The sequence below is a fragment of the Urocampus carinirostris genome, chromosome 14, assembly GCF_059441175.1.
Source record: "Urocampus carinirostris isolate Australia breed hairy pipefish chromosome 14, RoL_Ucar_1.0, whole genome shotgun sequence".
In the NCBI taxonomy this organism is placed as follows: Eukaryota; Metazoa; Chordata; class Actinopteri; order Syngnathiformes; family Syngnathidae; genus Urocampus; species Urocampus carinirostris.
Window position 1 is genome coordinate 13,181,639 of NC_142362.1, and position 12,589 is coordinate 13,194,227.

General features: G+C 39.2%; 1 protein-coding gene across 4 annotated transcripts in view; it reads left to right on the top strand.

The window, feature by feature from the left end:
• The window catches only part of LOC148352670 (FERM, ARHGEF and pleckstrin domain-containing protein 1), a 98,557-nt gene that overhangs the window by 37,705 nt on the left and 48,263 nt on the right, over nt 1-12,589 (top strand). For all 4 annotated transcript variants that reach the window (XM_088353540.1, XM_088353542.1, XM_088353543.1 and 1 more), the window contains exons 3-6: nt 8,791-8,895; nt 8,986-9,028; nt 9,136-9,214; nt 11,206-11,303. In XM_088353540.1, coding sequence (XP_088209666.1) covers nt 8,791-8,895; nt 8,986-9,028; nt 9,136-9,214; nt 11,206-11,303 — 325 coding nt within the window. The remainder of the gene's footprint in view (nt 1-8,790; nt 8,896-8,985; nt 9,029-9,135; nt 9,215-11,205; nt 11,304-12,589) is intronic.

A 12,589-nucleotide genomic window follows, 5' to 3' on the forward strand; every position in this document is an offset into this window, starting at 1 on the left:
CTGTGCTGCACATTAGCAGACAGGAAGGGGCTGCAGAGGGTGACAGATACTGCACAAAAGATCATTGGAAACCCACTGCCTTTCTTACATGACATTTACAATTCCAGATCCCTGAACAGAGCAAAAGGCATCATATACATGAATATATATATATATATATATGTGTACAATTTACCTGCAAATGGTGAGTCACAACATTAGCTTTTTCTGCTGGGTTTGATCTCTTTGATCTCTACAAGGGGAATTAATATTTAGTAAAACAGAAACAAAACGAAAATAAACGTTAACAGCTTGACAATATCAATCACATTACTATGCATGGTGAGATATTTGTCAGCTGGGGTTATAATGTTTAAAATTATCTTCTTTTGTGGAGCACCAAAAGATAGGTCTTACCTTTGTAGTTCTCTCCCGTAAGACTAACAACAAACCCCGCCTCCTGGTCACATGTTAGAAGCCAAAACCAAACCCCACCCCATACCAGCAGATGGCACTGTTGGACTCAGCATTGCAGGTAAATTGTACACATATTTCAGCAGGAATTTCAATAAAACAAAAGTTATTATTACACTCGTTACATATATATATATATATGTATAAAATATTATTATCATACTTGTTATTGTGCTACTTTTAAATTCTATACTTTTTAAAATTCTATGTCACATTAAATTCTATATTTACATGTATGAATTTCAATGACACTGTAATGAGAATAAATGTGTTCCATTCTATTCTATAGGAAATGGTTTATAGATTATTCATCAAAATGTGATTATAATGCGGGCAACTGATGAGGAAAATGTACATATTTCTCAGAACATATCTTAAATTGTATTCTGGATAGAATCTTTTTAAGAGAGCAGGGCTGTGAAATGAATGGATTGGACCATTTCAAGGCAGCAGGGTATTTTCAAAGCTGTGTCGTTCACATTTTTGTTTTGTTTTACCTTTTTTAAGCTAGCATTTTCATCATATTCAAGCCTATCCTGTCTTTTATTAAGAGTTTTAAAATGCTATAATTTTTGGGGGTGTCTGGGTTGAATTTGGCCGTGCTTTTGAGCACCCCTTTAAACAAGCTGGTTATGCCCATGAATGGTAAATTAACTAAAAATGATTAAAAATGCTGTTTCGGCTCCAACAAAATGTGCATGATATGACATCAAGACCGTTTGTCCTCAAAGTCAATTGGCTGGCGCTAAGCTCTGCACAAGAAGAGTTTGATTAACTATTCTCGTTCTTATTTTACTTTGGCAAATATGCCAGTGTGATGATTTTTACATTAGACTGCAAATACTACCGTACAATTTCCTTCTTGTTTTCCTTTAACTAATCAATGCATTTTAGATCTCTCAGCAGTTTTACTTCATCTATTTCACTTTGTTGTCTGATTTTTTTTTCTTTCGGCTAAGTGGTTCACGTTTTCAGTTTTGGTCCAAAAATTTCTGAAATGGTGTCGCTTGTGAATACCTGGTAACCAGATCAATTGTATTATTTATTTTGCATGGAAACGCATGATAAGTTAGACATCTGTTATTGCGAGCATGACCAACGTCACATGCTGAGTGAAGTTGCTTTCAAATACTGCTGTCGATTGCTGCAGTGTTGAGTGTGGTTGAACTGTGACTCCCAAGCGCAACAGCTGCATTTAATCTGAACCCCCTCCCAAAAAAAAAAAAAAAATCTAATCACCCCTCAGCATCACGCATCCCAGCTCAAATGCTGCTTCATTTTCTAGCAGATTTACAGGGCAGGATATGAGAGTGCTTCAGTCTGACAAAAGCACCATTAACATTTTATTGTTTGGCTCTGATATTGCAATCTAATTTGTCCGTAATTAAAACGGAGACATTGGTGACTGCACACAAGGAATATTTGTCTGCCATTTTCACACTCTGTAGCATTTTAGTGTATTATCTTTATTATTCTTATTGATACCCATATAAAAAAAAAGAATGTCCACAAGCGTAAGACTGTGATACTCTGGCTGAATTTCTGCCTGTTCAGCTCTCTTTGTTGCAGTTTTTAATCACTGTTTCCAGTACTGCTTGCCTCAGCTAAGCACCAAAGAATACATTTGAAATCCGCTTGGTTCAAGAAATACGCAATTGCTAATAAGGTTTGTTTTACATTTGTGTGCATTACAGATTTCAAAGGCCTTCTCTACCTTACCTCAATCGCCAGAGACCAAAATGTAATTGTCTCAAAAAGGTTCAAGTCGTGACATAGTCAAAAAAAAATGCTTAGACCCAATAAAATTAAATTGAAAGAATTTCAATGAATTTAGTTTGTACAATATCATCTCGATTCTCACAGTTACTCTGCTCCATAACCACCCATATTAGTCAATTTCCACAAAGTATGATCTTTCTGTCTGTCTGTCTGTCTCTCTTGATCTCTCACTCACTCTTTCTCAGTCTGTCTCGCTCTATCTCTAGCTCGATATGTCTATTTTTCGCTCCATCTGTCTATCTCATGCTCTACCTAACTGTCTAACTATCTATCTAACTATCTTTCTGTCTGTCTATCACTCTCTGTCACTCTATGTCACTCTCTCTCACTCTCTCTCTGTCTCGCTCTCGCTCTTGCTTTCTATCTCTATCTCGCTCTATATCTCTATTTCTAGCTCTATATGTCTATTTATCGCTCTATATGTCTATCTCATGCTCTGTCTATCTATCTGTCTGTCTGTGTCTCTCTCTCCCTCTCTCACTCTTTCTCAGTCTTGCTTTCTATCTCTATCTCGCTCTATATCTCTATCTCAAGCTCTATATATCTATTTTTGCTCTTTATGTCTGTCTGTCTGTCTGTCTGTCATAACCCAATAAATTACTTTCGATCATCTGCAAATATTTTTATGTAGCAAAACACCCTGGACTTGTAATACAAGGATGAATGATCCATCCAAGTCTTGCTCATTTGCATAAAAAAACCCAATGTGAATTGGTGCATGTCTTCCGGAGATTTTGGTTTTATTTTCTGCCTTCACAACAGAAAAGCCACAGTTGTATCCATCCATGTGTAGTGTAAATTAATGCTTCTGGCCAGCCACATCCGAGCACACCTTTCAAACAGAAGAGACGCAGCAATAGAATACACTTTTGAAGTGAGAATAAACACGCATTGGTACTTTGTTGATGTTTTTGGAGTGACATGAATGAAATCATTGTTTATATAGGTCTAAAGTTAAATGTCTATTTGCGCTATGAGGTCACCTGTGCTCACCCGTGCGAGGGGATATCGTAGTGTTTATGATAATGTCTTGCTGACAATTAGTCACCTAAATTGGTTTCTACCACAGACCGTGTCGAACAAGCTTAGTTCTTCTGTGATGAATCCTCAAGTGCCTACGAGTTCTAGCATGTGGCATACCTGCAGGTACTAGATCGCAGGTTCCCAGCAATCCAAACAAATTTGTCCACTTGCTCTTGTTGACATGTACACTTAAGCTTTAAATGTCAATCTGTTCTATTTTCCCAAGCTTTTCCTCAGTCATCTAATTATTTCTTGTGGATTTTTTTGCTGCAGAAAGCAGTCGATTTCTGCCAAGAGACAGTTTAGGCTATACTCTCCCGGTTTTTATCGTTGTAAGGTAGCAGCTGGCTGTTTGATCTGGTTGCCCTTGGCTCTAGAAAGTGATAGATGGCCAAGAGTTGTTAGATTTTCAGAGTCGCAAACAACAAGAAACAAATATCAAAATCGTAAAATTATGTGTTGACTTTCTTTTTTCAATGCAAATTCTGAAATTTAAAACCTACCCTTGGGGTTTGACTAAGTGTAACATTCTCATAAATGTAACTTTCCTTCCACCCTGACATGCAAAGATTGTTTGTGATTCAAAGTTACAGTACATTTTCCACAACAGTAGTTAACAATACAATACCAACCGCATTCTGCATGTTACAAGTGCGGCTCTGTCGTAAACAAATTGTCCCGTTTACCGTGTGTGGAGCGCTAAATAGGAAAGAAGTACACTTGCAAACAAATGCTTTGAGTTCCCAAGTGTTTATTTACTGTTAAATAAAAGATAGTGTGACAAAGTGGTACAGCTTCAAGTTTGTCATTCAAATTAAGTTATTCTGTTTGTCTTTGTTTAACACAGCGTTTTGATTTATTGGAATTGTGTTTGTGTGTGCTCAGTGATTCTATTTATGTATTTCCCATAAACGCACAGATTGAAAACTGCTTAGTCATCAGGTCACAAGAACTCAAGAACTGGAAAACTACTGCCAAGTAGTCTCATTTTGTCTGTTTATACAAGATGTGATTAAACCATCATCAATTCCACACAAACATGCTATGTAGATTGATTTCTTGTACAAAATAAATAAAGACGCTAAATCCACTTGTTTTTATCTTTCTTTTTGGGTGGCCATTTTTAAAGTGATTTTTTTTTTTTTGGACAATGACATCCATGTTGCCCAATTGTCAAAATGTCCGCCCCCTTACAACATGCCATTGTTTAGGACATCTTTTAGGTTTACATATATATATATATATATATATATATACCACAGCCATATCCCCCTGGTGGGAGGTGGCTTGAGTCATTTGTGACTCTTTTTGGGAGATTGATACAGAGGAGGGGATTCCCAGCCCCCTCGCTCAACCCAACTGAGGTGTTGGGAGTCATTAGGTGACCAAACCCCCCAATTCCAACCCCTAATGCTGAACGCCAAGCAGGGAGGCAACGAGTACCAATGTTTAAGTCTTAGGTATGACTCGGCCGAGGCTTGAACCACAACCTCCCAATCTCGAGGCAGGCGCCGGCCGGACCCCAAGGCCACCGAGCTGTTTTAATTCTGCTTTAAAGCCCCAGTATGTATTGTAGCTCCCTAGTGGTGTGAAAATAATTTATTTAGGTTGATAAAACACCATTGATTAAAATATTAAGTAAACCATTTGTTTAAAAGTCTGGTAGGTCTGTAATTTTTTAACCATATTGCAAAACCTGAGACTCCCTTTGAAGAAGCTGACATATTGGGCCATCATCTTGTTCCTACAGAAGCCCTTATAACTAATTTGCTGGTTTTAACACTCAACGGCTACTTACCTTCGACAGCTGAGCCCTCCATGGACCTTATGATGGTCGCCAAGTCCTATGATTCAGGCATTTAGTGCTTTTTTTCCCCACTGTTTTGCAACTAATGTTAGCGTAATGCCTGCAGGCTATGGCTAGGTGCTATCGTTATTGTTAGCTCCTCTGTGTAAATAAAGCCTGCTTCATCCTTCAGTGTCACTCGCCTTCTACAGCTGGTCATGTCCCATGGTTCAGGGTTCCAATGCTCTTGCTATCTTTTATTGGCCTTTTTAGAAGCTTATCAAGCTAGCTGCTAAAGTTAGACACTTACACCAGCTCTTACCAACTCATACTATTAGCTCTTTTCAACCGTCTCGGGTGTATCCTTGATCAGTCTGTTTATATAGTGCATATTTTCAAATCCCAACGATTCATCTCCATTTGACGCTAATACGACCTTTAGTAGTCAATTAGTACACACTGTCACATACCTGTCAGCTTGCAAGACACTGACCTTACTAATTGTACTCAATTTTTCCTTATTTACTGAGAAAAAAACATACGTGTGTGTAATATTTCATTGCGCAATTTTATTAACAACATACTACTAGTATTCTTTAAGAGCTTCCTTCTTGCCACTCTTCCATACTCTTTAGGCAGAGTATGACAAATATTTGTCTTATGCGCAGATTGTCCCATTGTCAGCTGTGCATGCCTGCAGGTCTTTCAATGTGGTTATGGGCCTTTTGGTTGCCTCTCTGATTGGTTTTCTCCGTGTGTGGGCTGAAAGCCAGGTTTGCAGTGGATTTAGGCTCTCTCCATCTTGATATTATTGCTCGCACAGTGCCCTGGGAGATGTGCAAAAGTTGCAAAATTGTTATCCCATGTCTGCTTTGAAATTTTCCTTAAATTGATGATGGACTTGCCTGGTCATTCTCCAGTGTCTCCTTTCAAAGACCTCTGCACAGACCACAGATTATTGCAAACCACAGACTATTATGACATCGTCCCCTGATCTAAAACCTACATGAGGGCAAATAATACACGGGTATTGTCAACATAAAATATAGGTTATTCATATGCTTTAGAATAGAAGTGTTTTTTAAGCTTAGATTTAAACATTTCCACTGAGGTTGCAGATCAAATCTCAGGGGGAAGAGCATTCCACAGCACCAAGGCCTGAATGGAGATCACTCTTGAACCTGCGGATCTCTTCTTGGCTCTTGGGATCACTGATAGACCAGCATTTTCAGAGCGAAGGCTCCGGACGTAACATAGGGGGGAATTAAATCTGAAAGCTATGAGGAAGCAAATCCATGCATGATTTTGTAAACTACCAACAGAACCTTAAAATCCTTAAGCTAGTCTTGTTGCAAGTTTGCACAGCCATAGATTTTTGGTCAACAATTTATTTATTTTTGGTTAACATTTTTATGTTTCCCGTACCAACTTTCTTGTACGCCATACATAACTAAAAACGTGCAAAAATCGTACCGAATACAGCAAAATACGGCCGGTTGACAGGTATGCTGTGACTTTAAAGGAATACTAGAGAATTTTTGAAGGACCGCTAGGGTAACACCACAGAGACATTAAACAAATACTCTAGTTTTTAAAAGGTATTTTCCTTTTAAATTAGGGAGTGAGTTTACTTCCTGGAAATATTCCCTGACAGGCTCACACCAAAGTAGATCATTAGCCGGGTCAGCAGGAGATCTGTGCTTGCGCAAAGCAGTCACGAGTTAGCAGCCATCGCTCTGCAATCCCAAATGTTGCCATTGTGTCCCACGAGCTTAGATGTCCTAGCGTCCTCTGCTCCTTTGTTTCTGTCCGCCATCACAATCGAAGAAGCCACACACAAAGTTTGTCATAAAACTGCAGGTCAATTGTGTAGCAGGGAAGTTTGCTTTGTAGTGGGGCCTTTGTGAGTGGGGTGGAGTCCTTGGAGGAGTTAAGACTTGTTCTTTTGCTTGGTGTCGTTAACCTCCGGGGGTTTTAGTTGTCACCAAAGTGGAATATTCTTTTGTTTCTGGGTTTTTTGTAGGTTAATAGTGGGGCACTTAAAGGCTTAGGTGGTTAGCGTATTTTAAATAGCTAAAAGCTATATTCTAGTTTAAAATTTGTTTCACCAAATCGTTGATTTTTGACATGTGTGAGCTCATGAAGTCATTTGTAGACTCTTTTTCGATTAAGGGGTCCAGTAGAATATACTTGAGTTGAAGCTAGCTACGATACAACTAATTAAAAATGCAGCTAAAGCACATTAAATTGAGCACCACTTGATTAGATCTCTAGATCTAATGTTATCTAGTTGTAAATAAACAGTTTTGAATTGTATGCATTTAGTCATCCTTACTTCCTGAGGTTCTTTACACAACAAAGCCACTGTTGTTATGATTTTATAATAATAACCGTGAGTCAAAATAATAAAAAAAAATTATATTGATTTAAGCAATCGGCAAAAATACATGAACCATAATACAATCGTGTATTTTAAAAATACCAAAAGGTAGAGAAATTTACATTAAGTTTACATAACATTAGCAGACATACTTGAGCAAAAACCTTGTGAGAGGCTAGGCAAGAAAATGAAAAAAACTCCATAGTTTGTATTCTTCCTTGTGCTTTTTAGCACTTGTTTTCGGTTTGACTACAAAATGCAGCGATGTTTAGTGTTAAAAAAAACAGACTGTTCTATTCAGTACGGGACAACTTGGAGTATGTTGAAAAAACAGCACGGCCAAAAACATGTTACTAGTCCTAGCTAGCATTAGGTAATGTAGAGAAGTACCATAGATTTGTTAAATGACCTTGGAGAAGTGAAAACTTCTATTCCGTTTTCGTTATTTTAATCATGCATACTCTTTAAAGTAATGTAGTCGAATTCAGCCTAGGATGGGAGTGCTTACATGGTATATATAATTGAAAGTTAAAATATACCGAAGAGGAATGGCTTGTCTTCCTTTGTGGTCAGTTCTATTGAGGTTTTTGTTGCATCGGGTTCGTACAGGTGCTTGAAATCCTTGAAAATAATTTAGTTTCAATGTTGTGTTTGAAGGAGGCATGACATTTGGGTGAAGTGCTTGTAAATGCTTGGAATTGTTGCCATGGCATTGTCCTAGACGGGGCCCTGTGAAATGTGTATCAGTACAAGGATTACGTATCAATTATTTATTACAAGCCATGCAAAAGTGACGGTAGTATTTCGTAGTGGTACATTGTTATAGGAGGAACTTCTTGCAACTCAAAATGTAAGCTACATATTTTCACCCAACACCTCTTTGGGTAGATATATGTTTCAAAAACAAATATATTTGTGTTTTGCTCAAGATTGAAACATTATATGTCTTGATCAATGCACACACACAATATTAAAAATCCCATATGTAAATCTCAGGTAGATTTGTCTCTGTAAAATACATGATTCACAACAGATTTTATTCTTTTAATAGTCCCGGAGAAATAGGAAAATTGGCTTTGAAAGTCCTTAAAAAGTGCTTAAATTTGGTCATGGAAAAGGTGAACACTTATTACAGAATATTCCACAAATGAGGAACATAATAAGGCTGTATAACTTCCAATTGCAAATACAAGAAAACGGCTGACAATCACTTTTATACTCGGAGGGCGGGTCTTGACAAAAACATCCTAAATTTCAATATTACAATGATACATATTTAAACTCTGTTAATCTTAGCATGCTATCATTATGAATTTCTTCGAAAATGGGTTAAATCAATTTTCCATAATTTGTTTTGCTCTGTCCACAGGTGAAAGCTTCAGGCAAGGTGTTATTCGACCTGGTGTGCACCCATATGAATCTCATCGAGGGCGATTACTTCGGCCTGGAGTTTCAGAGCCATCACAAAATGATGGTGAGCCAGAAAGATAATTGGACCTTTTTTTTTTAGCCAGGAGTCCATTTTCTCAGGAACAATTACATTCAGATGTTATCTTCTCCGTAGGTGTGGTTGGATCCTATAAAGCCGGTTATCAAGCAACTGAGAAGTGAGTTTTTTTTTAATTTAATGTTCAAACCTTGCGGCTATTATTAGGTTGCTACTCTGACAAGACTCTGGCGATTTCTATTTTGATACATTTTATGATTCTCACAGGACCGAAACACACGCCATTGAGGTTCGTTGTGAAATATTTTCCTCCTGACCATGCCCAGCTGCTTGAGGAGTTGACACGGTAGGTTTCTTTCTTTATAACATTATTATTAATAATAATACATAGACAACCAGGATGCAAAATTAATCATTTCTGAAGTGGAGATTTCAAAGTAAATTGACATATAGAGGGGGCTAGAAACGAATGGTTAATAGTCAATACGTTCCAAACCCTCGATACCCAAAGTAAAAACATTAAAATTCTATATACATAATAAACATGAGTGACATAATAGTATCTAGGATGTATTAAGTACTACTTAGATGTAATATAGGTGTATGTGATTAAATTGCATTATAAATAATATAAGTGTTAAGGAAAAAGGAAACTTTATTTACCCCTGGTGTGACGTGACTGGTATGGTGTAGTTAGTGGGTGGATGCAAAGTGGGAGATGGTAGATTGAAATTAAAACTGATTTTAAAACTTCCACTTGCGATGGTTGTTATGCCCTTGGACGTTGTTACTTTTATTGCCCCATTATCCTTCATACTTGTCCTAATCGTCGATTGGTTTAGGCCATGCAATCTAGCGATGTTAGCAATTCTGCAGCGTTCTTCATATATTTTGATTACCTTAAACTGTTTTCCAGGGTAATGGTGTTTTTGCTTCTCTCTTTAGCATCACTGTGAGTCTTTGGAACAAGATTCTGAAGTTAATGAGAGAGGGAGAGAGACACAGTAAAAGAGAGGGAGAGGGAGAGAGACACAGTGAAAGATAGGGAGAGGGAGAGAGACGAGTGAAAGAGAGGGCTAGGGAGAGAGACACAGTAAAAGAGAGGGAGAGGGAGAGAGAGAGGGAGAGACACAATGAAAGAGCGAGAGAGAGAGAGTGAACGAGAGATAGACAGTACAAAGGAGAGAGCGAAAGAGAGACAGTGAACTAGAGAGACATTGAATGAAAAAGACAGAGAGAGAGAGAGAGAACGAGAGACAGAGAGAGAGAGACAGTGAACTTGATAGAGAGAGACAGTGAACTTGATAGAGAGAGACAGTGAACGAGAGAGCGTGAGAGAGAGAGACAGTGAATGAGAGTGAGACACAGTAAAAAGAGAGAGTGAGACACAGTGAGAGAGAGAGAGTGAGACACAGTGAGAGAGAGAGAGTGAGACACAGTGAAAGAGAGAGAGATGGTAAGAGAGAAAGACAGTGAAAAAGAGAGAGAGGGAGAGAGAGAGACACACATTAAAAGACAGAGCTATATGTCAACCAATTGCACATCACCAATTTCCTGATTCTATGACACAAACCAAGGGCAGACAGGTATCTTAGAGACATAACTCTGCCGAGTTTGAATTTTATGTTTTTGGGTACACAAATACGTTTTTTTATATCGTATGGTAGGGAAAATCGCGTCCTCTTGATAAATAATTGTCCCCATTGTCGCTTGGTCGCGGCCATGCAATTTGGCGAGGTTAGCAATTCGTGTGCCTTTGTCGTATTCCTTGATTATCACAAGCTTTGTTTCCATGGTTATCATGTTTTTGCCTCTCCCTTGAGCAAGTCTTGGGACTACTAGTTGATAAATACTTGACCAAAATACAATACTGTATCACCAACTTGCAATGTCTTAAAAAAGCACACAAGATTCTCAACTCAATGGAGAAAAAAAGGAATTGTTGGAGGTTGTTCAGCCAATAGCATATCGGCATTTTCACCATGCCATGACATAAACTAATGGTAAACCAGCATTTTATATGGCATGGACCAATAGCAGACAGGAATCTCTCTCATCTATGTTTTCTCCATTAAGCCTTTATTAATTGTTTATCCTGGAGTGCATTGTCTAATCTCTTTGCAAACAATGTACTCTGCGTTGTTATCAATGACAAAAACACGGAGGGGGCACAAATGATATGTTGTTGGTGTCGTATAGTGGGTAAAATGCTGTAAAGAGAGGCCTTAAGTGAAAACGTTGTATGGCGGGGATGTCGCATCTCGGGGGGTTTACTGTACTGTCTTCTTATGTTATTGTTTTTCCTTTGTTAAAAAAAATATTTGTCTTGTGTTCCAGGTACCTGTTTTCCCTCCAGATCAAGCATGACCTTTCCAGTGGCCAGCTGACGTGCAACGATACTAGCGCTGCATTGATGGTCTCTCACATTATGCAGTGTGAGTTCTCCCAAATCCCTTTTTCAAACAGCGCGTCGTCAATTATTAGCTCGAAAAAGGCTTATTACCATATTAATACGGATATCACTCTCTGCGATCGCCGGTCTGGGGGAACGTCTGAAAGCCATGCTATTCATGCTGCTTTCTTAGAAACATACAGACGTTGCCCTACTTACGAAAAAGATCGTTTGTAAGTTGAATTTGTCCGTAAGTTCGATCCGACCATTTTCTCAACCGCATCAAGCTTTCTTATTCCACTCTCATTTCAAAAGAAACGGCTCGCCTCGTCTTTACACTTTACACCAACCATATTGAATGGACGCACGAGATATTTAACAATAATAGTAGAATTAGTACTAGTAATTGTAGAAGAATATTATTCACAATATGTTACTGGTCAAGTCAAGTTTATTTATATAGCCCTTAATCACAAGGAGTCTCTAAGGGGTGCACGGCCCACAGATTATTGCAAACTACTGACTATAAACTAAAAAGAATATTATAAATACTGCTGGAAGTGTGAATTTCCCGACGGGGATGAATAAAGTATCTGTCTGTCGATCGGTCGGTCGGTGTGTCTGTCTGTCTGTCTGTGTGTCTGTTGTTGTGTGTGTGTCTGTCTGTCGGTGTGTGTGTGTCTGTCTGTCGGTGTGTGTGTCGGTGTGTGTGTCTGTCTGTCGGTGTGTGTGTGTGTGTGTGTGTCAGTGTGTGTGTCTGTCTGTCTGTCAGTGTGTGGGTGTGTCGGTGTGTGTGTCTGTCGGTGTGTGGGTCTGTCGGTGTGTCTGTCGGTGTGTCGGTGTGTCTGTCGGTGTGTGGGTGTGTCTGTCGGTGTGTCTGTCGGTCGGTCGGTCGGTCGGTCGGTCGGTGTGTCTGTCGGTGTGTCTGTCGGTCGGTCGGTGTGTTTGTCGGTGTGTCTGTCGGTCGGTCGGTGTGTCTGTCGGTCGGTCGGTGTGTCTGTCGGTCGGTCGGTGTGTCTGTCGGTCGGTCGGTGTGTCTGTCGGTCGGTCGGTGTGTCTGTCGGTCGGTCGGTGTGTCTGTCGGTCGGTCGGTGTGTCTGTCAGTTGGTCGGTGTGTCTGTGTGTCTCTCTCTCTCTCTCTCTCTCTCTGTGTCTGACTCTCTCTCTCTGTAATGTAATGTAATCATACCATTCCCTGATCTAAAACCTACATGAGGGCAAGGAAAAACTCAAAAACCTCAAAATGGGGAAAATAAAGAAACCTTGAGAAGGGACCCTTCCAGGATGACCAGGCTGCAACGGATGTTGCAATTACAAACAATACACAGA